The sequence below is a fragment of the Hippocampus zosterae genome, chromosome 7 (genome assembly GCF_025434085.1).
Source record: "Hippocampus zosterae strain Florida chromosome 7, ASM2543408v3, whole genome shotgun sequence".
Taxonomy (NCBI): Eukaryota; Metazoa; Chordata; class Actinopteri; order Syngnathiformes; family Syngnathidae; genus Hippocampus; species Hippocampus zosterae.
In genome coordinates, this window is record NC_067457.1 from 21,017,331 (window position 1) to 21,044,472 (window position 27,142).

Consider the following 27,142-nt stretch of genomic DNA (forward strand, 5'->3'; position numbering starts at 1 on the left):
TTCGAGGTCAAACCCAAAAGTAATTACGGGACACTTCCATTTAGACAAAAATAGACCCACCCCCATGCCAGGTTGCAGATGCATTTCATAACCCTGATAACTCAAAGAACTACAAAAAAATGCATTTTTTTTTTGCGCATACCATCATCTCCATTTTAGCCAATCACGAGCCGTGCGTCCTCACAAAGTCACTTGCCACCCACAACGTCCTGCATTGGCTATGCCCATTGTTTGTCGAAGTTTCAATCGTGCTTTGAAGTGAGCATAAAAGACAGCCGATGTCATGAAACGATCGCATGCCAAGTGCCCCCCCCATGTCACATTTGTTTTTGTTCTCTCTTATCAACATGTAAACTTCATACGATGTGTAGACTGTGCGATGGCACGTAACAAAAGTCTACTAAAAAAAACAAATTCTATTCTTAAACAGTTGGTGTACTGTATAGGAATGTGGAACATCTTTACATATTGGGGGCTGAGGTGGCAGAATTAATGAGAACCTGGAAGAAATGGAGCTGTTTGACAGATGGGGACCACTGTAAAAGGCTTGGAAATTTGCCGTGCAGCAGACGCTTCATTCCCCACAGGACACGCCATGACCACACAAAATGATGTATGCGACAAGCATTATGCGTCGGGATGGACTGATTAATCACTGCATCCATTCGAGAGTGACTTGAAATGACGCCGTTATATTGTAGGGCAAAAAAAAAAAAAGAACAAATGCCGCCAAGAAGCACACCACTTCGTGGAGAATTCTTGGAGCTGTCACCTTTCCCCGAAGCTGATCTATCCGACTCAGGAGAGACAGATTGCAGGCGGGCCAAGCACTTCCTGGTTTCTGCTCAGCTGCAGCTATCTCGGGCCACCATCTCGGCTGACACCGTCGGCTGCCGCCCCATCCTTTAATCGCATCAAAGAGCGAGTGGAGGGAATGACAAATCATATTACAAGCACTGACTCAGTGCAGTTTTTTTTTTTCTTGGTGTCGTCTTGCTACTGTTCTCTGTCTTTGTCCAAATCCCTCTGAATGAAGATTCATGTTTTGGCCCGTGGCGGGAGAGGTAATGTGATATCAAGGCAGATTGTGAGTGTGGGGGAGAACAATGTTGGTGTGTTAAGTATATGGTGTTCAGAGAACATGAAGACTTACCAGGGCTCTTGTCGTCCCATCAGGTTAGACTTGACTTTGAACGCAACATGGGGGCTACTGCTTTAGTCACAGTGAATCATTCATTCATTTTCCGAACCGCTTTATCCTCACAAGGGTCATGAGGAGGGGTGGGGTGGGGGGGGGTGCCGGACACATGGCAATTTGGTATTTCGGTACAGATTTTAGCAAGCATCATGGAAGTTGACACCAACGATTTGCTTTAGCAGGCCACATAAAATGACATGGTGGGCCGAATCTGGCCCCCGAACCTTGAGTTTGAAACCTGTCATTTAGAGCAGGGGTGCCCATTAGGTAGATCCTGATCTACCGGTAGATCTAAGACAGGTCCCAAGTAGATCCGAGGAGTGTCGAGAAGAAAAAAAACAAACAACCATTTGTGTGTCTTTGTACATGTTAGTAATATATTTTTTGTGTTAATATACACTGCACACTAATCAGTCTCATTTTCACCCCCAAAAAATATTTAAAAGATAAAATAAAGCAGGTAAATCTTAAATTTGTGTGTGTGTGTGCGTGCGCGCGCCGGTAAGGGTAGATCCCGTGAGGTTAGTTGATCGAAAAGTAGATCTTCGATCCAAAAAGTTTGGGCACCCCTGATTTAGAGTGTTAAATCATGTTTTTGGAATGTGTGAGGAAACCGGAGTACCCGGACAAAACCCACGCAAGCCCGGGGAGAATATGCAAACTCCACACTGGGAGGCCGGCCGGAGCTGGAATTGAACCCGGTACCTCTCACAGTGAATCATTTAAACAAATATCCTGTGAGGCGTCAGTGCACCAGAAAGAGGAAATCAATGTTCCTCACATGTTTAATACAATTCTTATCGGGGCTGATAGTCACCAGCAGTTTCGCGTTTCGTCCTTTGCCGTTATTGCGTGCTTAGAGAGGTGTGTTATGGGTCATTTTCCTGTTGAAGAACTTGCTACCCACGGCCTTGGTTTATTGATCTATTTCCCCCTTTTTTTTTTTTTACAGAATGCCTCTTAATCATCAGAAAGAGGAAGGCTGAGAAACAAAGCCTCCGTAATTTAAGCAGCACTGACAATGGCCCCTCAATAGAGCCAATCAACTCTAATTTATCCATAATAGCAATGCAACATAATAAGCAAAATTTGATGCAGATTTTGCTCCAAAAGTGGGAGGCAGCTCCACTTCATTGGAAATTTAAGCAGCCATCGAATGGAAGCTTCTGTCGTAGTTACACATGTCATGTAAACCAGTCGTGGAAAGCTTTTGGGGGGGAAGGCTTTTGGGACCTCATGAAATTGACAATTCAACCAAACAAAGTTGTGCATAACCGACATGCGGTGCCTTGCATTACAAAATCGTATACTATTTTGTAGCTCGTCCTTTGGAGACCACTTTTTTCTCTGAGGGAGCCTGTAAACAACAGTTATGTGGAACGATATTTCCATCGGCCTTTTGAGGAAACAACTACATCACGTTGCTTATTTTCTTCTCCCAAACAACGTTAAAATCTAATTTCTTTTAGTTTTTGGATCAATTGGATGGGTAAAGCAGAATGGCTACAAAGTGAGTTTTTTTTTCTTTTTCTTTTTGTAAACAAAACGGAAGCGCTAACATTCGACAGCTTTAAACAAGATCCCCCCACCCCCACAAAAAAAGAAAAAAAACCATTCATCTGTGACTGTAGTCCCAATCCGGTTTCATGCAGCATAGTATTACATATTTAATGGCAACGGAGGGTAGAAAGAGTTCAGAGGAAAGTTTGAGTAACATTTTTTTTTTCATTCACTCGCCTGGAGAGATCCCAAAGTGAGGGACCCCAATAGGAGAACATGAATATTCCACTCTGGATTTGCATACGCTTAGCTCTTCATCTTTTGGCCTGCTCACCTTAATCACGTTTTGCTAATCTCACAGACAGCTTGCAGTCCTCTCGCTAGAACAAATGTCATCACAGTGGTGTTTGTTCCTCTCTTCCGCTCATCGCGGGCTCCATAAGCAGTAGCCCTAATCAATTATGTAAATATGTGCCGTTGTCCCAACAAAATTGGGCCTCGTCAGCGCGCACGCTTGACGTTGACAGGCGGAGCTAAAGGATGTTGACGTTCCCTCTTTTGCATTGTGCACTTGCAAATAGCGGAACGCTTCAACCCGGCCATGCATATCAGAAAGTACTTGACTCGTTCCGGAACAGTAACTCAGCAAATGCCTTAAAATGATTGACGGATAGCTCATACGGTATCGAAGAATCTGCTCTTGGATCAGAAATAAAAAGCTGTCTACTATATGCAGCATGTATTTGAAACTCATTCAGTAAGAGCCATTTACAGACCCTTTTTTTTTTAAAATCCAAGTCTTGGAAAAAAAAGAGGAAAAATTTCAATAAATAAGTGCCTGAGAATGAACAGATGGCGTCTCAAAGGACATCTAAGTACGTCTTTGGGAGTGAACGAGTTTTCATAAGATGGAATTTGAACACAACAAATCAAATGTTCATCCATGTGACTTTTTTTAATGCTTTTGCCGGCCATGCAATTTTGGTTGTACATTTGTACGGCCTCAGCGGCGCCCTCTTAACAACTATGCAACTTGGCTACGGTGGCCCCAACAATGAAATCGATACGAGCCTCAAATTGGTTAGCTACAACCCAGTCAAGAATTTGTATGAAATTGTACCTGACCTTTATTTATGGATGATACAGCCATACTCCAAACACAACATTTGAATTCACTTTAGACACGGTCTGGGCACAGCTAACTGCAGGTCATGAACAGTGACACTTGCCATTCCTGATTTTGCTCTATTTATAGTTGGCCTCTCAGTAACCTGATATCGGCCAACAATTCAGCAACTTCTCGGGGCCCCCCCGTGGAGGAATTCGTCTCCTCCGAGATGATGATCCAAACGCTAATATGTGATTCTTAAGACCCTCAAGTAGAATCTCTTCCTACATTTGTTCCATCAATTTGTTTCAATGCTTTTCTTACGCTTATTGTCTCGACTCCAGATTTCCCCCTAATGATGTTTTGCGAACTTATCGAGAGTGCACCAAAGAATGATTCATATCTGCTGAGTGTTAGGAGGGTTGGAGAGTCGATTACTCCTCATGTCTCTATGACTACGGCGAACAGAGAATTATACGGCGTAATTGCAACACAAGAGATAATATTAAACTTACTTTGATTTGAGCATCCCTAATTTAATCAAAGCACCGTGTGCCCCTGTGTTCGGGTAGCTGCTTAATTACATAGTGTGAAAGACATGCCTCACATTGTGCTCGTGACATTGTGTTTTTCACGGTGAGGCCAGGCTACGGCACGGTGTGCCGTAAGACCAGCCGCCCCCCCCACACCCAAAAGACAAGAAGCTTCATTTGTGTGCGGCGGTCAAAAAAAGCCATTATTTTATTTATTTATTTATTTTGTTGTATTTTTTCTTATCTTATTCGATGTTGTTTTTAACATTGTACTCGTGATTTTAACTGATTGTTGTAAGGTGTCCTTGAGTTTCTAGAAAGGCACCCACAAATAAAATGTATTATTATTATTAAAAATAATAATAACAATAATAAAAAACTCCAAAGTCAAACACCCCCTAATCTTTGCACGTTTTGGAGAGTGCAACTCAATGCCAGAATCGTTAAACAGGAAGTCGAACCGTCATCATGCCTTATGTCACTCTAAAAAAAAAAAAAAAACCTGCAAGCAAAAAAACAGCTCTAAGTGCATTTAAAGGACGTGCACCGTTTTATCGAGCGCAATTTCAGAAATTTATATGACCTCGAAGGACACTCTTGTAACCCACAACTAATTTAGTCACCAGGGCTCATTAGCAGTAATTTCCCCGTCGGCTCTTTACCGTTTTTATCGGCGTTTCTCAAATGTGATGAATGCGAACAAATAAACTCAACTTTGAAACCGCCCGTCGTGACTTTCACACGGTAGGTGGCACGCCTGTATCAAATCTACTATTGCGATTTAGAATCCATAGCCGTGCGTAAACGTTTTGCACTCATTTGTGCAAATCACGTGAAATAAGCGTTGCAAGAAATCCACGGTGTGAAAACGACCGATGCCTTTGACAGCGATTCATCTCATAAAGCCAATGAGAAATTTACCGCAAACCCAGCGGACTAAAGCAGTGAAGTGACGCCCGCTCTCCTGTGCCAATTTAAATCGCTCTTTTTTTCCATATTTGTCTCACAAGCGTGTTTGTGTGTGTGCGCTATAAGTGGACTGAACGGTATATACAGTCTATATCGCTCTTTCAAAAGGCACATTAAACATCACTTTACCACTCGCGGTTTAATGGCTCCCCGCTTGGAAATAACAACTATGGTGCAATTCATCTGGGACTTGTATCCAACTGTTATGAAACACCCGCTCAAGGCATCATCTGCTTTACCAATGCCTTCGTTTCCGTTCAACTTCTCATCACCTCACATTTCCTCCCACCAAAGCTCCTGTAACATTCCGGACAGCGGACGCGGCACATTCCATAAATGCTCGGGATGGATGGCTGAATGGTACAAACCAATCCCCAACCAAGTGTTTGTCGAATGAATATGAGGCTGTGAGAAAAAAAAAATGAGAGGGTCCTTTCGCCTCTGCACAACTAAGTTAGAGGACTGCGTTCATCGGCGTCCACGCGTCCGCCCACCGGGGTGGCTCAGTCGGGCTGAGGGGCCCCATCATCTGAGCATGAGTGCCAGCTGATATTTCGAATGTGAGCTTGATAGAGTAGATAGAAGAGCGATCCAACGGTGCCGGGGTCACAACCTTAATAATGGACTGTGCTGTTGCTTAGGAAGCAAAAATGGAGGAGAACTGCCCAGTGGTTAGCACGTCGGCTTCACAGTGCAGAGGTACCGGGTTCGATTCCAGCTCCGGCCTCCCTGTGTGGAGTTTGCATGTTCTCCCCGGGCCTGCGTGGGTTTTCTCCGGGTGCTCCGGTTTCCTCCCACATTCCAAAAACATGCGTGGCAGGCTGATTGAACACTCTAAATTGTCCCTAGGTTGAGTGTGAGTGGTTTTTCGTTTCTGTGTGCCCTGCGATTGGCTGGAAACCGATTCAGGGTGTCCCCCGCCTACTGCCCGGAGACAGCTGGGATGGGCTCCAGCACCCCCCGCGACCCTAGTGAGGAACAAGCGGCTCGGAAGATGAATGAATGAATGCCTATTTGCCAATTTAAAAAAAAAAAAAATTGGGGGGGGGGGATGTGCATGTGCTCAGCCTTTAGGGGTTTTGTTTGAAAAGGAGTTTATTAATAGACTTTTATTTATTCCACTCATAGGCCGGTGGCCAAACGTGTGCAAAATGCTCGTAAATGGCAGCTGTGGAAGAAGATTTTATAATTGTATTATTTCTAATGGTCCAGGTTTGGAGGATGAGTTGTGTCGGTATGACAGCAAGAGACGGAGTGGGCAACATGGAAGCGTAGTCACATGATGCAAACCCTTGCAACGGCATTTTCTTCTCTATCTCTTTAACTGTCTCGTTGCTCCGATTCTCTCGAGGCACGAGGAAAGCTGAGAGAGATGCTCAATAATATTTGCTCGCTGGGGAGAATCTGCTAAAAATGTCTCCTCACTTCAAGTAGCATTCGGTCAATATTCACATGAGGAAGGGAAGAAGTCGCGCAACAGTCGTGATAGACTCCCGAGATTGTGTTGTTGATTGGCAAAGTTCATTTAAAAATGCGAATGGAAATCATTGAGAAGCAAAGTATGTCAATCAAAATACAACCTCGGTGTTTTCACTTGGGTGGAGGTGAAAATAAAATCTGCCTGCAAAAAAAAAAAAAAACACGTCAAAGAAGTAAACTTTGCTTTTCTGTTTGGGTGCCAAGGAATAAATACATAGATTTTGTTGAAATGTATAAAGAGCGGCTAATTACAAATCTATATTTTTTTCCCCCGCTACTTAAATGATCCCTAGTTCAGAGACAGTTTGTGTTAATTTAGATCCTTCATCGGTTTTCTATAGCTCCTCCATTTTCTTGATGAGTGCATTTCAGCGGCACTGGAGAGAAATCATGCTGCGAAGTACTCAAGTATAGTGGGAACACCTGGCGCAAACGTTTCCCTTTGCCGCCCTGTGATTGGTCGAAGCTCCCGCACGCTCGGCTTCAGTCCTTTCGTCATTGTGCCTCTGATCTGTCAATCTCCCCTTGAAGTCCCTCCCCCCGAAGTATGAAATAAGCCGTGCGCCCGCCTCAGCATTGTTTGCCCAGACGGCTTCCGTTCCGAGCAGCCCTCGGGAGTGCGCCTCTGCTGCGGAGCTTTACGCGCGGGCAAGACTGGACAGAGATGACAAGAGCCCCGCGAAATTGGCCAGACAAACATGGATCTGCGTAAGACGATGATTACGGTGCTTTGGATTTTATTGCTGAACCCGGTGGAAGACTCTCACGCGGAGGAAGGTGTGTAGAAATAGATTTCATTGATTCATTTGGGAGCTCCAAAACTGGTGTTTTGCAGCGTGTTGAGCAACAGACAGATGCCCGCTTGTTCTTTTAGAGAAAGCAGGTGCATCCACTCGATATGTTGAGCAATTAGGATGCGATCTGAAGCAATGCCTTTTTTTTTTTTTTTTTTTAGAAAATGCCATTTGTGGACAAGAGTCTAAAACGCAGCTTTTTACGCATGTTGTGCTGTGTGCGCTCAAAGCGTTTCAGCCTCACTAGCGACTGGAATGAGTTTGTTGCTGACAGTTTTAACATTGGCAGAAAGACCACAGCAAGCAAATATATGCGGCGCATCAAAACACGATGTTTCAATTGAAATGGATGCATTTTTTTTTTGTTCATTGCAATTGATTAAAATGCCAAATCTGGTTCCTTCAATCAAAAAAAACAAAAACCAATTACACGCTTTGATTTGATCACCGCATCTTTGTGCAACTGGTTTCTTTGTCTTCTCACCGGCCGATGCGGCGTTGGCTGCTCTTGTTTGTCCTTGTTTATTCCCTATTGAAATACTTTAAGGCACTTTTTTCCCCCCAGTGTGGTATCATGGTTGCCCGAAACTGCGGTGGTTCCAATTTGCTGCAATTTAGCACTTTGTTATGATGGAACAAGATTCGGTTCCGCAGTGCAAAATAATAATTAAAAAAAAAAAGCTATTTGAAATTACTCTTAGGGATGTTGCAGTGCTTACAAAGCCAACAAGGTGATTCTAGCCAGTTTGAAGATTGCCAGGGGGATGGTGGGGGGGGGGGGGGGGCATGATGGCTTCAGTTAAAATGGGTTAAAAATGTTCCCTTTTTTTATATTACATTTTTAATAGAAAGCCGTGATGTGCACTTTCAATCTAATTCACTTTATTTTTGAAGCTTTTGAAATGATATTCCGTCGCATTGAGCTAAATTTGAATAAATTGCGTCTCGACACTTGTGCATGCCCCGGATGACAGACGTTCTGAGTCTAAGGCCATCGATTAAGATCCAACACATGCACAGAGCTGTATCAAAATAATTGAACAAATTCAATCACTGACGAATTGATTTGAGATGCCACTAGTAATTAAATTAACAATATGTTTGCGGTTGCTGTTTTTTTGCAAGTGCCGTATGTGGAGCAAGCACCTCCCGCCCGGTAAGATGCAATTTGACCACTTGAACTCACAATCACACGGCTGTGCGTCGTTTCTGATTTAAGACATCACGATTGAATCTTTCTGGGATGGAATCGCATCCCATCATGCGTGTCTCAACTGTGGATGTACTGTAATTCAGGCACGCTCTCAACACATACGGAACATGCTATGCTCGCACGCAAGACATTGAAGTCGCAATTTCCGAACTGCCGCCCGAAGGGCTCTCTTGGGCACGCACGTGTGGAACCACACGTTGGGAAGAGCAATCAAACCGGCACTCTTCCACGCTTTTACGCACTCTCAACCAACATATGTTTGCACTTCAGTATCAGTAGTATGGAGCTTGACGGCGAACCTGATAGAATTCTCAAGAGCACGGGTACCAAACTCATTTTTGTCACGGGCCAGATTTTAGTTCGTTTCCCTTGGAGGGCCGTTATGACTGAAACCAATAAGTCAAGAAGTTTATTCATGCTTACAGTATCACTCTCATTTATTACAAATGAGAATTTTAAATTTTGGTAGAGATTTTAGCAAGCATCATTAAAGTTGCCATCTTTGATTTCATTTTGCGGGCCACATAAAATGATGTAGCGGGCCAGATCTGTCCCCCGGGCCTTGTGTTTGACACCAGTGTTTTTGAGTGTCAACTGCTGTTTCGTAGAAAAACTTTATTTGGAGGTGAACACAAAGTTAGAAAGTTGCTGCGCAGATGAAACGATTGGTTTGCAAAACTGCTCCGCGAAGAAAATAAATTGACCCCATAGTGCTTATATCCTCTTCTTGCTCCTCTGCATAGATACCCCCCTCCCAAATTTTTAAAAAAATGTAATCAATTCAAGACATTTTCCATTTGTTACACTTGGATCCAAGCTCTGCCTCTTCTCTTACTCTCTGCGACATGCCCGCTGCATGATGTAAGGCCGAACCAACAAACGCAAACTAACACAGCCGAGGTGAAGCTTCGCAGGGCAAGCCGGGCGGCAATCATCGCCCCCAACACAGTCAATCCAGTCCCTCCCCCTCCCTTTCAGGCTCCTTTTCCCATTCCTCACACCTCACCACTAATGGGCCTTGGCATCTCATCGGGCTCTCATTTACTTCCACATGCCGCCTTGCCTGCCCTCCCTCCTCTCCCTCCCTCCCTCCATCCATCCACCCACCCATCCATCCATCCCTTCCGCGCAAGGCGAGCGGGTTGCAGAACAATAAGCACACAGTGAGGGCAAGGATTGGCGAGATTGGGTCCGTGCTGTTCGTGTGACTGGTTTGTGACATGATTCCTCGGTTGTCATGTCGGAGTAATTTGAGGGATTTGACTGGGCTTTGCATGCACTGTTGTTCACATGCGGTCTTATTATACAGTACGGGTATGCGGCCCAATCCTCTCCCTGTCACGTGAATTTGGATGCTCATTTTCCACCAGGATGGCTGTTGGGGCAGTGAAACTTTAATTTCCACTAGAATGTTCGGTGATACTTGTGGACCTCCAGTTCCCTAGGATGAAAAACGATTTAGAATCGCCTTATTTTCCGCACTACAAACCACTTCAGAGTATAAGGTGCATCTTTCCAAGCTACAATAGTGGCTTGCGGTTCCCTTATGCCTCCACTGGGTGGAGCTGTGCCAAAGGGAATACAATACAATACAGTTTTATTGACATAGAGCCTTCACAACCGCTGCAGCTGGAACGAAGCGCTTTACAGATCATTTCAAATAATACGTCCCAAGAAATCCGAATATCAATCGGATTATAAGGTGCAGTGTCAGCTTTTGAGATTGAATACTTATTGGTGCGCCTTATAGTGCGGAAAATACGGTGTAATATTTAAAAATATATATTGTATATTGACTGCTTAAAGCACCCAAGATAAAGCCAAAGTCTGAAATGTTCGACTTTGCAGGCCTTCCATCCTATTTAAAAGAATTCCTCTCCTTTGCTGACATAACAGGCAAAATCTTAAGACAACAAGGAATTGCTTGAGCCTCAGCTAAGTTTTCACTGTCGAATGTTGGTGCACAGGTGAGCCTGCAGCTCAGCCGTCCGTCCGTCCTTCCTTCTCGAAATGGGGACATCTCTGCTGCGGCGTATTTCCATAAGCCTCGCTATCTGCTCTCATCTGACAGAAATCATCCCGCTGTGGGAATATTTTTAGCCCCGGAATATATGCATTTCTATCTTCCGTAGCACACGTGATGCACATACAAGGGGGCGGGGGAAGAAAAAAAACAGTAGAGAAATGAGAACCAAATCTAAGGTTGGGTTTTGAATCTTTATTTATTATTATTATTTTTTAATAAAGTCTCTTCATAGTAATACGCTGATTTCCAATAACCACACTTGTGCATCGAATTTCTTGTTTTAGTTACTTCCCAATATGCATGAGCCATCTCTTGTTTCTTGCCAGCAGCTTTGTAGATCACTTCACCCCCTTTAAAGGCAGGAGCAGTGGCACAATCCACAGTCCACTGCAGTAATTGCTCAAATAACTTCAAAGATTCACACCTTACATCTGTATTTTCCACACTAAAAGGCGCACCTAAAAGCCTTCCATTTTCTTCAAAGCTCGCAGCGCGCCTTAAAATCCGATGTGCCTTGTGTGTGGTCATTTCGGTAATATGTCAACCCCAAAATGATGACTCCTTGTTTGAGACGTGCTGACAACGCAGAGTTCAAACTTAAGGCGATCGGTTTCGCAGTTGAACATGGACATAGAGCAGCGATAAGAGAGTTCAACGCTAACCAGTCAATGTTATTACTTGCTGTTGGATAAGTGAACTGTATAGCTGCTTTATTAAAAACTCATTCACTCCCAAAGACGTTTTTAAACGTCTTTTCAGACTTGGTCTAGCATGGGCTGGTATGAATGAGTCAAATACGTTTTACTGACTTCTGAGCGTTCTGTTGGCGTTTTGTTGAGCATAGCTCCATCTAGTGGATGCATTGTAGATTGCGTCCTATAAAGCGGTGCGCCCAATATATGAAAAAAAAGACAAAATAGGCCATTTATTGAAGGTGCGCCTCATAATCCACTGCGCCTTTTAGTCTGGAAAATACGGTATGCCGTTTTATTCATGGGGATGCCGCATTTATGTTGACAATTTGTTTCTCTTGCCCCCCCCCCCCCCCCCCCCGCCCTCCAGTGGCAAAAAAGTTATGTAAGTTGTGACATATCTTGCTCCATTTCGTTATAAATGCTAAGACTTGCACTTTCCCATATCAACTTGGACTAATTGTGATCCATGCAAGGTTGTTTTCACCCCCCAACCCCGGTCGGATGGACTGGATGTTAAGGACAAGACTTAACGCGTGTGGGTGCCTGGTTCGATAGCGGCGACCTCTTCGTGTGTTAAAGGTCAAAGCAATTTGTGCTGATGACAGGCATAGCAGGACGACGAGGCTCGTCAATACATCAGCGAACGGGTTGGCGTAAAAGGAAAGCGGACATTCAGTCAGAAATTAGGAAAAGGGCACAGGAAGGAGCTGCTGAGCTGTGGAAGCGATGTGGGGGGAGGGGGCGGGGGTAATCACACCATGTGCGTTCAGGGAATTGTAAGCTGCCACCTCTGCTTTTTGTCATTGCGCTTGTATGTTGCGTGCAATCAAACAGTCCCGGCGTTCCTCCGAGTCAGTGCAGCCGGTCAGCCAGATCCTTATTTACTTCCCGGCCCGCCCTGACGACATCGGCCGGGACTGGATGGACACAAATTGCACGCGTGTCAAGGAGACGCTGTGTGACTATCGGAACCCAATAGGTTGACTCGAAGGCTTTTGTTCTGGCTAAAGACTATAGCATCAGTGGGCGCTTATTGCTCGGGATTGGCAAGACCCAATCAAGCAGAGATGAGGGGACCAAAAAAAAAATATGTGAGGGAGAGACAAAGGAAATTGAAACGGAATTTTGTCATCTGCAGCAAATAATAATAATAATACATTTTATTTCTAAGCGCCTTATCTTCGCAAATACTGTTTTGGACTTGGTGGTGGCCTGTTTATTATAATTATGATTACAATTAATCTCAGCATTTACTCACTTGCCCACATAGGGCTACATAATCCATTCCTTTGATAATATTTTTATTTTAAGATCGTCGAAATGATAGTCAATTTAGCTCGACCCACTTGTGGCTCAATTAGTCTCTTTTCAAAAGTTGTCGTGCTGAGTGACCTTGCTAAATGAACTCGGAACTTGCTTGCGGATAGGCTATTAAGACGCAGCATGATCTGTCACATTGCTTTTGAATCAGGGATGAGCTTTAGGGTGCGTGTGGTGGAGTGCGCGTACGTGCGCGCCTCTTTCCTGCAAGATGTAAGCGGTCCGAGAAAAAAGTCGCACGATTACGCCTCGCGGCTCTTTGTCAATTGTAAAACAAAACGGTGCCTTATTCTAAATTCATGTTTGTATTTTTAACAAAGTCATGTTTTCTTTTTGAGTCTTCTGGCTTCAGTTTGGGTAAAAAGCAGGCGAGGTCATCCATCACGTTTGAACTCATTCACTCCCAAAGACGTTTTTAAACGTCTTTTCAGACTTGGTCCAGAATTGGCTGGTACTGAAAGCCTCCGGCCGCAGCGTGCGGTGTCTACACCCCACGTAATCCAGCCCTCTTTATGCAACAGTCGCGCGAGCTGACGCGTGGAGGTTTTACTCGGTTCCAAACGTGATGCAAATACATTTTGGAAAGACGGCAAGGCTTCGTCTCCCGTATGCACTCTCAATACGGGTGATCGCCCGGTATGCACAAGCCTGCCTTAGTTACTCTCGCTGAGACCGGGCGACCCGTGAAAGTGACCTCATAATGTACTTTTCATGTCCACCGATTCTCTTTTCGCATTTCTGAACTCGACACGTGTTAACACAGAAGCACAGGACGTCAAGCGTGTACTTTCCAGGATGTTCTTGTAGCTACCAATTTAATCTATAATGAATTTGGATTATTAGTATTTTTTTTGTTCGTTTTTTTAGATAAGTCGATCAATCCAAATTTTTCCCCCAATTTTTTTATCCTGCAAATTCCAGTCACGTACCGGCGCCGGTTCTAAAAACCCGCTCATAAAAGCTGAAGGAATTTGCCTCACTGTACTCTTGGAAGAGGAGCCACGTGCGTCCACTTGACTGACACTCGTCAAGCATTTTTCAATCCTCTGCCGCCGCCCAAGAGTTTTGCGTCGTCTGTGTCTTTGCTTGTAATCCCTCCTCCCTTCTCCACTGAGTAGCGGTAATGACTGTCATGCTGGGAAATGTGTCCGGCAGGCCCTCATAAACCATTACCCGCATGTCTCGGAAAGCCCATAAATCTTCCTGAAGGGTGTTTGACCTTTCAAACTCATTAACCAGCAGCCGGCGGAGCGGACAGACGCGAACGTATGCATAAGCTACAACGCTTGCTCAATCTCGCACAATCACAAACGGCCAGGTAAAGTGCCAACGTGGGGGACGTTTGTCTGAGTGGAAGCGTCGTCTTTACCGGCCTCCTCTCCCCCCCCCCCCCCCCCGTCACTCTCCTCTTCATCCCCTCGCCTCCTCACCGCGCCGGCTCGGTCAGCGACCTGGAAAATTGCCCGACCTTTTAATACACATCTTCCCCGGCGATGAATAAATACATAAATCGCTAGGCTCCCCGGCTCGGCCGGTTTTACGACGGCCATCCTTGACCAAACCCCCACGTCCTCCCCCCTGCGGTTTTCCCACCCGTACACCTCGTCGCACCCTTCACCTGCCTGCGCCCTCTCCAACATGGACACGGAAGAGGGAAGCGGGGTGTGTTTGAAGCGATAGACTCCCGCCCGCCCCCCAACCCCCGTGGCGATGACTATCCATAATGAAAGGGTGTTAGTAGCCGAGATGAGGACCAGAGAGTGCGGGTGTGAGGCGCAAACAAGCAAATGTAATAAAGGCTGACTGGGCGAGGCAGGTGAAGACGCCAGCATGGAAGCGACTCGTCTCAGTTGATCAGTCGGCAAAGGGCAGAGGGCTGAGAGCACAGTGGGTGGGAGAGGGATGTAACTGAGCAGCGTGGGACCTGTTCCACCTGGTTTATTAGAATTCGGTAATGGCCTTTTGGATTAACGCGGGGAGGGGCAGAGCGAGCGAGTGAGTTAAAAAGTGTAGACTTTGTATGCGCATATCAAATGCTGGAACGGAACATCCGTCCATCCGTTTTCCCGATCCGCTTATCCTCACAAGGATTGCGGGTGTGCTGTAGCCTATCCCAGCTGTCTTTGTACAGTAGGTTGGGGACACCCTGAACCGGTCGCCAGCCAATCGCAGGACACGCAACAAAACAACTGCGACCAAGTCATTTTACACCGATAAACTGTGCTCGGTGAGAGTTTCCAAGTCCCCAAAAATACGTCACAGCCATCCAAGTAAGATGTAAGAATGCACACGGGAAGAACGTTTATGAGCATATACGGCAGTGAGTGATTAGCAAATAAAGCAAGAAAAATGCATACTAAATTTTGTTACCGACTAAAATAATCGTCCGATCTCGCGTGCTTAGCGAGCATGTCCATAACGCCGCTCTTCATCGTCGAAGCTGCCCATGCTATCGCTAACGTTTCTACGCCATTGCCGTATTTACCGAATACCTCGCAGAGCCGAAGACATTGCCACAGATGTCGAATACGATATTGATCACGGCAATTTCCAAGTGTAATATTCTCTCTTAGGAATTTTATCACGGGTTATCTGTAAACCGGAAACGGTTTCAACATTGTTCAGGGGCTGTATGTGAGTTTCTTTATGATTGCCACTGGCCTCAAGACCTTGCGTGTGAATATTTGTGTGCTTTTCGTATGCACTTTTGTATGCATACGCGGCAGTGATTGCAATCAGTGTCATCAGTGCGGGGTGGTCGCGCGTCTCGGCATCCTCCCGGCCGTAAATGTTGCTCTCCTGTTTGCAAGTTAATTAGTCCGCCAGTCGATCGGTGAGTCAGATAACCGGCGGGCTGGATGTCAGGTGACCGGGACACTAAGTCACCTCTCCGGCAGCTGGACGAGAGGCTATTTCGGACCGCTATCGGGCCAATCCGCAAATCAAAGAGGATGATGATTACTAACAACAGAGAGAAGCAAGTAGTCTAGAGTCAATTCCAGCTGTCTTTGGGCAGTAGGCGGGGGGGGGAGGGACACCCGAACCAATCGCTAGCTAATCGCAGGGCCCACACAGACAAACAACCATCCGCGCTCACACTCGCACCTAGGGACAATTTGGAGTGTTCGATCAGACTGCCGCGCATGTTTTTGGAATGTGGGAGGAAACCGGAGTACCCGGAGAAAACCCACACATGCAAAACTCCACATAGGGAGGTCAGAACTGGAATTGAACCCGGTGCCTCTGCACTGAGAGGTCGACGCGCTAACCACCGACCACCTCTGCTTAAGTTCAATTCGAATGTTTTTTTTTTTCCCCGCCCCCGTGTCGTTTTTCTGTGCCTCGACTCTGACATTATTATTTTCTCCCCAGTAACTGCACTCGGTGCAGCCGTATAGCCGAAGCATTATCTACGGGTTAATTGAGCGTTTTGAGACGTATTGAGTATTGGAATGACGTGTGCACGCTGTTCTTTCTGGCAAGAATTTTCAATGTGCTGTAATTGATTTTGCCCTTGTATTGAATACATATGTGGGTTTGTTTAGCGGAGTCCGAGCTACCTTTTTGTGTGTGCGCGTTTGTGTGCGGTGGTGTATTAACTGCACCTTTTCACGGGTAAATTGATTTTAACGGGGTTACCGAGGGTTATTATGAGTTTGATGGAGGTGTGCCCTTTTTTTGTGTGTGCCGGGCATGATGTTTGTTTACCTGCTGATGTTATGTTAGGTGGAATAATTCTTCTTTCTTTGAAAGTTTTTTTTTTGGAGGGGGGGTGGCTGGTGATGGGGGCTGGTGAATGTACTTCTACACATGGGCGATGTGTTGTATGATCGTCAAGTGGTGAGACATGCATGGATATTCTCTCAAGGTCAAGTTGAAACTGGGAAAGCGCAGGAGGCGGCAGACTTTATCGCATTCTCAAGGTTTTCTTTCCATTTGTCGCACTCTCTTATTGTCTTTACTCTGTCACAATTAAACCCGGCAGTGTTTCGAGGATGGAGTGGATCGAATTAATGGCGAATTACCTACGTCGAACCAAGTCTCGAATTGTGTTCAGAGGAGTGAAAGTAATGGACTTTGCTGGAAGGTCATTTGAAGGAGCCGACCATTAAATCACTAAATGCCGCTAAAGTACTCAATGAATCCTATTCACTGGCAGGGATAGTGCAGATTTACATGAGAGTGCAAATTGGCTACCGGCTTGTGTGGTGTAATTGTTTTTTTTTTTTTCTTTTCTGTGCCGTGGAAATTCTCTGTGGCACTCAAGACTTGAAAATTGACATGCAGGCTCATATCTGGTTGATTTGCATACCTCCAGAGTCATCTGATCACCAGAGGATAGCGCCGCATAAAAGTGTGAATTTACAGTCTGATGACTTGCCACATTGAGTGAACACCTGAGGAACTGTACTGTTTTTTTTTTCTTGGCTCAAATTAAGGCAGAGGTGGTACGATCCTGACCAAGCGCCATGATGTGAAATGTGTTCTGTAAATTCAGCGGACTGACTCACTTTCTTTTTCCAGGCCTCCGGCGGCCACTTTTTTCCGTCGCATCCGACCCTACTCGACCGCACGTGGTTTCCGAATTCCATAAAGATAATTTTCAGGATGGGTCATTCGACGCCTACGAAGGCACCTCCTTCTCCTTTCGCCTGCGCGAACCACATCAACGTTTCGCCATTTCGATAGGCTTAATGTGAATTTTTAGAACCACGTGCGGTCGAGTCGCACCTGAAGTGACGATCTGTGAATTTGAACATGGCCCACGTCGATCATCGGCAAAGTAGCCTCGAGGGAATTTGCGCCCCCCTGGACTGGTCGTAGAATTGCTCTTGCGCTCGCTGTCCCGGTGATCAATGTTTCCCATTATTGCACGACATCATTAACGTGATTAACGTCTTCCAATAAATGAATCGCATTAATGAGTATAATCTGCCATCATGTTATGAAAGGTAATTTCAGCAAATGTGTTATTCATAGCTGTGTTGCTTCAAACTCGTAACCGTTAATCGGTACTGGAGATAGCTCTCAGTTTTGAAAAGTTTGGACGCACTTGTTTGATCATTTGTGCGGGGATAATTTCACGTTAATGATTTCTACTTTATGTCAGAAGGGGTTGGGGACGGCACCATACAGGGCACCATCTAAGCTAGGACCGACTCTGCTTCAAGCTAGCACCGACTCTGCTTCAAGCTAGCACCAACTCTGCTTTAAGCTAGCACCAACTCTGCTTTAAGCTAGCACCAACTCTGCTTTAAGCTAGCACCAACTCTGCTTTAAACTAGCACTAACTCTGCTTCAAACTAGCACCAACTCTGCATTAAGCTAACACAAACTCTGCTTTAAGCTAGCACCAACTCTGCTTTAAGCTAGCACCAACTCTGCTTTAAGCTAGCACCAACTCTGCTTTAGCTCATGTATTTTTCTGCTCAATGCAAGGGTTTTTTTTTTCTTCCTCTTTTATCTTGTTGAGCATTGATGTGTCCAGAGGAAACTGACATTGAGATCTAGTCGCAAGTGTTTTACTTATGGCATAAAATACGCAATCAATGAAGAGTATATTTGCACTATTGATTTTGAGTTTGATCCATCTCTGGTGGTGTGATCGTTTTATCTTTGAGCATGGGCTTTTCTCACGGAGTCAGAGAGGTTCTTTTTCCTCTCTTTAAAAAAAAAGAAAAATCCTTTAACAGATATGTTGTCATAACCTTGAGGAGGTTGCAATCAATGGAATGTTAAAGAGTGGATGCCAAAAGATTGCTTGGCGCTAACCATATCCTGAATTCAGTTGCTGATAAAAAAATTCAGCTAATCTCTGTCGAAAAGCAGACCTGGCTGCTGTTTAGATGCCTTGACTCATCATCTCCTTGCTTTACGTTTTTCGGTTCTTGCTCTTTTTTTTTTTTTTTAAATCCAGATGTTCTCCGTCCAGTTTGACCCCCAAAATTCTTTTAAATCACCCTGTTACTTTGGCAAATTTCTTGTGCCCGTGCCATGTTTCAAGCAGGTTTTACCATTGGTCACTGGGCAGCAGTCAACATTTGCCCTTGGCTGTGATTACAAACCTTCTGGTCGGTGAGATCATGTGACTACAACCGCTGACTATGTTTTCGGACCTGTGACTTGGAAAGGTTTGAGTTCATGCGGTGAAACGCTATCCCGAAACAGAACTCTACCAGGCAAACTAGCTCAAGGCATTTATTGATCCCGGAATGCTCCGTCGAAAGAAATCACTCGTATCGGTAATGTCATTCTCCAAACCTCCTTTAAAAAAGTTCGCTGTCCCGCATTGTGGTTGAAGCTCGTTCAATAGCAGGGGAGGTCGACGATTGCTATGCAGTACGGGAGGACGATACCGAATCTAATCTGTTTATACAACCTCACCTCCTGCCTCCCTCCTGTCCCCTCTAATTTTAAAGTAGACAAACAAATAGACACATTTATGCATAAACACACTTGCGCAGACACACACACCCGCGGCGTCTACACTTTATAAAATGAACAGAGGTCCTTTGCTTATCTGGCAGGTGGAATCTGGAAAAATGGAAGAGTTGCATTTGCATTTTAATTTGCCCTCAATCAGGCATTGTGTTTGGTGTTGCAGCGGAATTGCCTGGTGTTTGCTCCTCGTCCCCTTCCGTGAGGGACGGCGACTAAATTCAAATCTGGAGATGAGGCTGTTTCTTTTGCTCAATTTCTCCTTTGTCACTCAGTCTGCATCACGCTCACTCTCTCGGTTTGTTTTCGACCGCTGCTCTGCAATTTTACTCCTTGCTTATTTACTCTAACCTTCAGTTCTCGCATTTTTTCCCCCTATTTTTTTTTATATCACTCTATTCATTTCCTTCCTCATCCCACCACACGCACTTCTCATCTCCAGGACGGCAAATGCACAGATTTCATTAGTGATGCCGTGCGCCGTGCCGAGTCTGCTGCAAAGGGTTCCAGCGCTCATGGAATTATGACCCCAGACTCTCTTCATCATCTTAACCCTCTGTCATGCCATCGCGCTTTGCAGACATGCATCCTCCACTTTTAATATTTCCCCCCACCCCCTACCCTCCACTACCCACTTCCCTCATGTCACCTAAAATATGGCCCAAATACTGTCTGTGACAGACAGAGGGTCGACTTCATGCGGCAAACTTCTCCTTATTTGGGCCAATCGGAGCATAAATCTTACATTTGGTGGTTGGAATATGTCAAACACCGGAAATAACTCTGCTAGGTAACAATGTGACCAGAAACCACAATAAGTAGAAGTAGGTGAGACGAAAGTTACTGTGTTCTTCCAAGTGTGTTGCTCAGTGATTGTTGGCGCCTGAAAAAAAGCAACATCATGGATGTTGGAAGTGTATCGGGCAAAATACTGTCGGCTCGCATTCAGCCAAATTCGTCAGAAATCATTGGATGGCGCTTCACAGTGCAGATGGACAATAACCCAAAGCGTACTTCAAAAGCAACCAATGAATACGCAGGAACTGAAGATTATGACCAGGAATGAAATCCGGCGTCTGATGGTGTCGATGCATTCCAGACTTGGGGGGCTGCCTTTTGCATATTGCAGCCATGGTTAGGCTTTCTTAAACCTCGTCCAGAAACATTTGACAGCATCTGGATGGTTTATCACCATCCGTGCCCAGATGCCGAAAGCACCTCATGACAAATGGCTTCGTCATTCCGTCATCTATGATTTGCCAACGAGGGTGCAAAATAACTGGAGGCTGCCCGACTGCAAAATAAGGTGTTCGTACATTTTATCGACACCCCCCCCACGCCCCCCAAACCAACCAACCTTCCCCCTTGCACGTCGCTCCCTTCCAGGTGGTCTGATTCCGTCATGCACAGCACAGCGCAAGGGGGAAACAGTAACTAAAATGTAGCCTGCAATGAAAATGGGGTTTGACACCCCCGTCTTAGATCACCCTCATATGCTTCAAGGCACGGATTAATCAATGATCACTTCCACTCCATTAAGTAAATCCTTAGTGATCAATCAACCGATTATTATGCCTGTCCCGATTCCAAAACTTTACTGGCACCGCTCTAACGTTGTAAGTGGCAAACATTGTGGCGTATTTTATTCATCGTCTACACGCCATTTTGCTTCCGAGATTAATTTGCAGATTAATTACATTCTCGAGCATTTTTTTTTCCATCAAGACTTAATACTCTGACTTTTTTTTTTAATGAGTTGATATCCGACATGCTTTGCCATACACGCCGGTTGCCTTGGTGAACTATAATTACCCACTGCGGCATGTGCCGAGTGTTTCACATGACGCATTTGCTCTCTTGCTCATTCCACAATGTGGCCGCGCTAAGACGTGAAGCGTCCGCCGGTTGCCAGGCCTCGACCGTGCGTGTAAATGAACACGTGCGCGCTTGACACTTCACTATGACGCGTTTGTGCGTCGCGGAGGCCGTTTCGTGACTAAGTTTGCGTCACCAAAGCGTATGTGTGAAGATGATGGTGGCTCCCTATTTGTGGATGATGTGTAGAATATTTTAGAATTTAGAATTTAGAATATTTAGGTTCATTCCGGCACAGTTTTGAGACACGTTACAGTCTACTCACAATGCTAAGTGGGTCCATTCATAACATCAGATATTTTACCGGCAACTGTAAAGTTTTCAAGCACCACAAAATTTAATGTTCACCCCCCACCCACAAAAAAAAAATGTAAACAGAAAGGGAATCACAGGTGCCAGATGTTTTTTTTTCCATCTTTTAGCGTGGTCTCAGCTTTCGTTTGTGAAATCGAAATTGTGAAACTTTGCCCTATGGAAGTTGTATCACCAAGTGGCAGCTTCGCTTGAATCATCAGTTGGCTCCGTTTTCTTTGACGTCTCTTACTGCACGTGCGGTTTCTTTCTTTTTTCAGGATCAGAGAATTCTAAACGGTTGTTATGTGATGGCAAATGTTTCAACAGATGATCAGATTGAGTTCAATTTTCTCAGCCTCATGAATCTTTATCTTCACCTGTCAACAATTGTGCCGACAGACTCGGCATGGACAAATTCAAAATCTGAAACAGAGGTTAAATGTCCCCCCCAAGAAATGGTCACATGAAAATCTGCTGGATTTAAACACACTTCTAAATTTGTCATGATTCTGTTTGTGACCAACAGGTGGCACTGTAGGCTGCACACCTGTTGGTCTTTATGTTATGAGTAATATAGAAGGTTTCGTCATGTTTTACCTTCAGTCATGATTTTTCTTTGATACTTGTGACTGTGTTTGTTTTGGATTTAGTTTTAATACAATTTGTCAATACAACCTTGCAACGTAAATAAATTGCCAATCAGATCCAACTAAATGATCTCCGATGAATCTATGGATTCATATTTAAAGTCGAGACAGGAAAGTATTTTTTTTAAGGACTTAGCAGAATTTTGACAAATTGTGAAAAAAACTTTATTGCCCAACGGCACGCTGCCGACTGACGACCAAGCGGCGATTGGGAATGTCAGGCAAAGCCGAGACGCGCTTTGATTCCCCTCGGCATTATCTCTCCAGCGGCGCCAACAGCAGCTTCCGACATCTGCACCCGGGGAAGCGGCGCGACGGAAGCATTGGCAGACCTGTGGTTAACAGTTAGAGGAAAACAAGTAATTAGTCCCGATAATGAAATCCTCTAGTCAGCTCTCATGCGCCGTCAAAGCCATTGTTGCCGTTTACACAAACAGTACAATTGGTCCACTCTGCAAAAAAAAATAAAAAATAAAGAAAAAGAGGTATTAGCAGATTCATTCTGTCGTATTATCTGCCGGGCGATAAGCAAATTAACCGTCGGTTGTGCAGAAATGACGTGGAATAATGGCCGGCTGCGAAGGGGTGAGGGGAATGGGGAAAAAGGAACGAGGAAGACGCGGTTTTGCCCGCTAAACAACGAGTTGCAACAATGAGGACCGAAAGCCGGCTGCGTGCTCCCACGGGGGCCTGGGAAGGCTTTGTTTAATTGTGTGTGTGTGTGTTTTGACTAAAGTGTGTTTGTCTCTTTTATTTTATTTATTTATTTATTTATTTTTTTATTGCGGCGTTAGTCCTTTTCCGGCGCATTTGCATGGCCCTGCGTTAGCGCATAAGTCATAATTTGGGAGCATATTGTGAAGTTTTGTGGCGGGTTATCTGTGTTTGTATTTTCTCCTGCTGGGTACTTGTTTACTTGAAGAGGGGGCGGGGGGGGGGGGGGGGTGTTTCAGTCAGGGATGTATTTTATGCCTCTCATTAGAGCGCCTCTTTTGATTTCATTAATTACTGCCCTACCGCTGCCACGGCTGCGCTTTGCCGCAATTTGCCATTCCCAACCGCTCACATTTTACGGCTGCTGTTCTAATCTGCATTATTTATTTGGCTGGATTATTAATAAGCGTGATTACCCGAGGAGTCCTCAGTATGTCCAATGTGCGAGCGCACTGTTGATTAAGAATACGATTACTAGCGGGGGGGTGGGGGGCTGAAAATATTAGTGTTGCACTTGCTTGCTAGCAACCATCATTTTTGAAGAGTATGAACTTTGAAAACATAGTTTTTGGTATCATGGACACCCTCTCGCGTTGAAAGCTTGGTCGTGTGTTCCTATTGACTGTTCTAACCAAGCCCCCCCAAGCCCCCCTGCCCGGCGCAGCTAGTTATAGACACCATTGACTGATTGCTTGTCAGTCCCATTGATCTCCCAAGGTCGCACTCGTGGCTATTGACAAATGCCCCCCCCCCCCAGCACCCCCCCTCCTCTCCATCTCCCTCCCCCCATTTGAAAGTCTTATATTTTCCATTTCGTTGTGCGCTCTACCAACCTTCTGCAATTTAGTATATCACGAATTGTATTTTGAATTCGATCTTCCTGTCATTCAACGAGCCACTTTTTGTGTCCCGCCGTGCTCCTTCGTCGAGGTAGCACAGATCGAAGGGGGGTCATAATAGAGGCTTGGCCCACTGGGGGAGTCAGCTTTGACATCTCCCGACGTTGCGCTTGACCCCATTGGGATGATCAGAAGAAAAAGTCAAAAGGATTGATTTGCGAAGAGAGGCGAGGAGCCACTGTCGCTTTAGTCGATGACATGGGGGAAGACATGAGTGATAACGTTCTCGTCGCTGTCTTTTCTTTTATGACTCGACGCGCTCACCAGATTGCCCGATGCTTTATGTATTAACTCAGTTTGCTTTTTCTCAACGGGCTTATAGCTTCCAGACACAAGTGAACGGAAACGAGCGCAGGCCGTTAGCGGATGGACCGCGCCCCGGCAGTCAACCGCTTACGAAGCCAAATGTATTTTACATTATAGGCCAGGAAGAAGCAAGTAATGAAAAGCAAGTAATGATGCATGCATGCAAATATTATATCCATGTTTATTTCCCCCCCGGGGGAAAACATGGCATCGTTATTGTTAATGCTTGAGTGGTGTTGCAAAGTAGCTACGGAGATGGGGCGGTCCTGGAGGGCTTTCCCTAATATCAGTTCAGGCGTGTCTCTGTGCTTGTGCACCTATTTGACCCCCGCGACCCCTCCGTGCGTCTGCAGAGCTGCAGGCATTCCTCAATCATTTATCTCTTAGTGAATAAACATGGGGACAAAATTGATCAAACATGCAGGGAGGGGGGAGTTTGAAGGTGGATGAGGTCATTGTTGAAGAGCAACTGCTTTTTTTTTCAGTGGTTTATGAGTTGCACCGGACAGAAAACTTTGTCAACAGAAAAGTTTCGGCATTTTCCGCTCACGATGTGCCGGGTTGGTGTTTGGCGAAGAATGTGTTCAAAGAGGAAAATTTTGAAGGAGGGACAGGCTAACAGATTGTTAAGGCGCCATAGTAACAAAGGGGACATTGTATGGGAGAGGGCTAGTTTGCGATAAATGAAGGCGTGCGGAGGAACGTGAGATGATGATGCATCGGTCGTCACGTTGTCTTGGGGCTCTCAACCGCCTCCTGTCAAGATAGCGGCCTGGATGAGCGTCGATAGTTAAATAATGCAGTTCGCTAACTGCCCGCCCGGCAGGCTGGCCTGGAAATCGACCGCATTGGGAGGAAGTTGTGTCGCAGTGCAAAGTTGTATTATTTAACACAGGGGTGGCCAACCCACGACTCGTTGCATGCGACTCTTTGGCTGGTTCAATGCGGCTCCCGGGCTTTCACGCGACAAGCGTCGAAAACACCTCGGCGGTGGCGCTGCCATTCAAACAAAGGCGCTAAATGCACAGAACGTACAACGTCAGCCTATCATCAATCCCGTTACTTGATTGACATAGAGGGCAACCAATCAGATGACTGAATCACCGCTCATGCGCAAACAACGGCACAAAATGCTATGCTAGTCAGCAAATGACCTTCGATGTCAAGGCAGGGGTGCCCAATACGTCCATCGCAATCGACCGGGAGCCAGTGGACTGGTCCCAATTCGACCGCAAGGGGTGGGAGGAGGAAATGGAGGGTGTGGGGGGTGGGGGGGGGGAATTTGTGTGTTTGTGTCTAGCTTTCGTTCATGTTCGGGTTGTTCCGGCTGTTGCTCATAGTGGCGTGCGTGCATATGTGCGTGAGTGCATGATTGGGCACCGCGTGCGTTTGTGTGTTTGTGTGTGTGTGTGTGTGTGTGATATGTATGATTATAAATTTAAATCCTTAAATGTTCAGTGAGGTTAATCTACTTGAAAATCATTCATAACCCATGGGCAGTGCCTGGTCCTCACTTACCTGGTTAAAAACGTTTTCTTAACTTTTGGTGTTTTATTTAATCAAAGGCAGTGTATTGGCTAAGGGCACACCCCTGTGTCTAGAAATATGTTGTTTTGTTTTTTTTAGTTCGTCAAGCAGAAAGGGTGGCCCGCGCTTTGTCTGCCTTTTTTTTAACTTGGTCCTCACTGTGCCACAAGTACAGGACTGCGTGTGTGTATATGTATGCTTGCACAATTGGGTCGATCGTGGGAAGTCGGTCGCTTCAAAGTCGTTCTTTGGGCAAAAAAGTGTGTGTGCGTGTGCGTATGTGTGCGCATGCGCTCGAGGACGGATGTATAAGATGTGGCTCTTAACACAGTAAAATAAAAAAAGGCCTCTTAGTCTGACTGGTTGGCCACCCCTGATTTAACAGTTCCCCGTAAAGGTTGTGGAATAAAGCCAACCTGCCTGGAATGCTTCTGAATGCAATGGGGGAGTGTTGTGGGCGGGGGGGTTCTTTCATCACCGTGACATGAGAAGCGAGTTAGACCTCATTTGCTTCTTAATACTTAATACTTAGTTTCTGCCTGTGCGTGGACATGCTACGCTTTCGATTCTGGCTGCACGTGTATTTTAGAGTGTGCAAAGGCAGTCATCGGTGTTTTGCCATCCCATCGACGTCCGCGTACGGACATGCATGACTTATGCAAGCCTGTCGCCCTCACTGAGCTCGACGCGTGTGCCCACTCGGCCGCCGCCGATTTGAACCGTGACATCATTGCAAGTGTACGATACATAGTTTAGTGTGACGCATTAATGGAAAAGTAATCGCGATGCCAAAAAATTAGCAAGTACACAATCCGGAATGCGTACTTTCATTTGCTCACTTGATATTCGGTAGACCTGGACGGCTTTAGATTTTTAATTGGATTGAGGGCGGTAATACAAAGCGAAGTCGGAGGCAATTTAATTTGGGCGATATTATAATGCGTTGTCCTTTGAAAATGATGATTTGGGAGGTCTTTATGCGTGTCGCATTGGAATGCCTTTGAGCACTCAGGGTTCTTTTTTGCTTTTGGCTATTTAACCAAGCTCCTGACAAAAGTTTCCGAGGCATATTCTTTCATAGCTGGAACATATATTTTGTGTCATCTTTCTCTGCTAACTCATGAAGTTCTCACTGAGGGAACAGAAATTTGCGTAAATGGCCTATGACGGTCGCTCGTCCGTGAACTCCCCGCTTAAAATTAAGAGCTAAATCATATCGCGGAAAGTCACTTTTTTATTATTTTTTTTCCTTCCTATATTTGAGTGCTCTTGTTCACATTGGTATCAGCCGAGGAATATTTTTGCGATTTATTTCAGGCACTATACTTAAAGCGCAACTGTTCTACTTGTTTTGTTGAATACATTATGATTGATTTATTCTTCCATGATATGACACACGCTAGAAAGAGCATCTTCTTTTTTTTATTTTTATTTTTATTTATTTCTTTGAGAACGTTCCCCCTTTTGTGTTTCCAGTTCAAACACCAACCCCCCCGAGCCTGTCCTCGACTCCAATAAAATCCAGAAGCACTCTTGGCATTTTCGCTCCGCTAATCCGCACAACTAATTACAACCTTTTAACAGCCTCAAATAAACACTTGTCCCTT

General features: G+C 45.3%; 1 protein-coding gene and 1 long non-coding RNA gene across 4 annotated transcripts in view; one reads left to right on the forward strand and one right to left on the reverse strand.

The window, feature by feature from the left end:
* The window catches only part of LOC127604529 (uncharacterized), an 87,260-nt gene that overhangs the window by 54,669 nt on the left and 5,449 nt on the right, over window positions 1-27,142 (reverse strand). The gene's annotated exons all lie outside the window — the stretch shown is intronic.
* Window positions 7,364-27,142, forward strand: part of LOC127604512 (ephrin type-A receptor 7) — a 107,419-nt gene continuing 87,640 nt past the window's right edge. For all 3 annotated transcript variants that reach the window (XM_052071620.1, XM_052071621.1, XM_052071622.1), the window contains exon 1: window positions 7,364-7,564. In XM_052071620.1, the coding sequence (XP_051927580.1) occupies window positions 7,486-7,564 (79 nt within the window). In that variant the 5' untranslated portion in view covers window positions 7,364-7,485. The remainder of the gene's footprint in view (window positions 7,565-27,142) is intronic.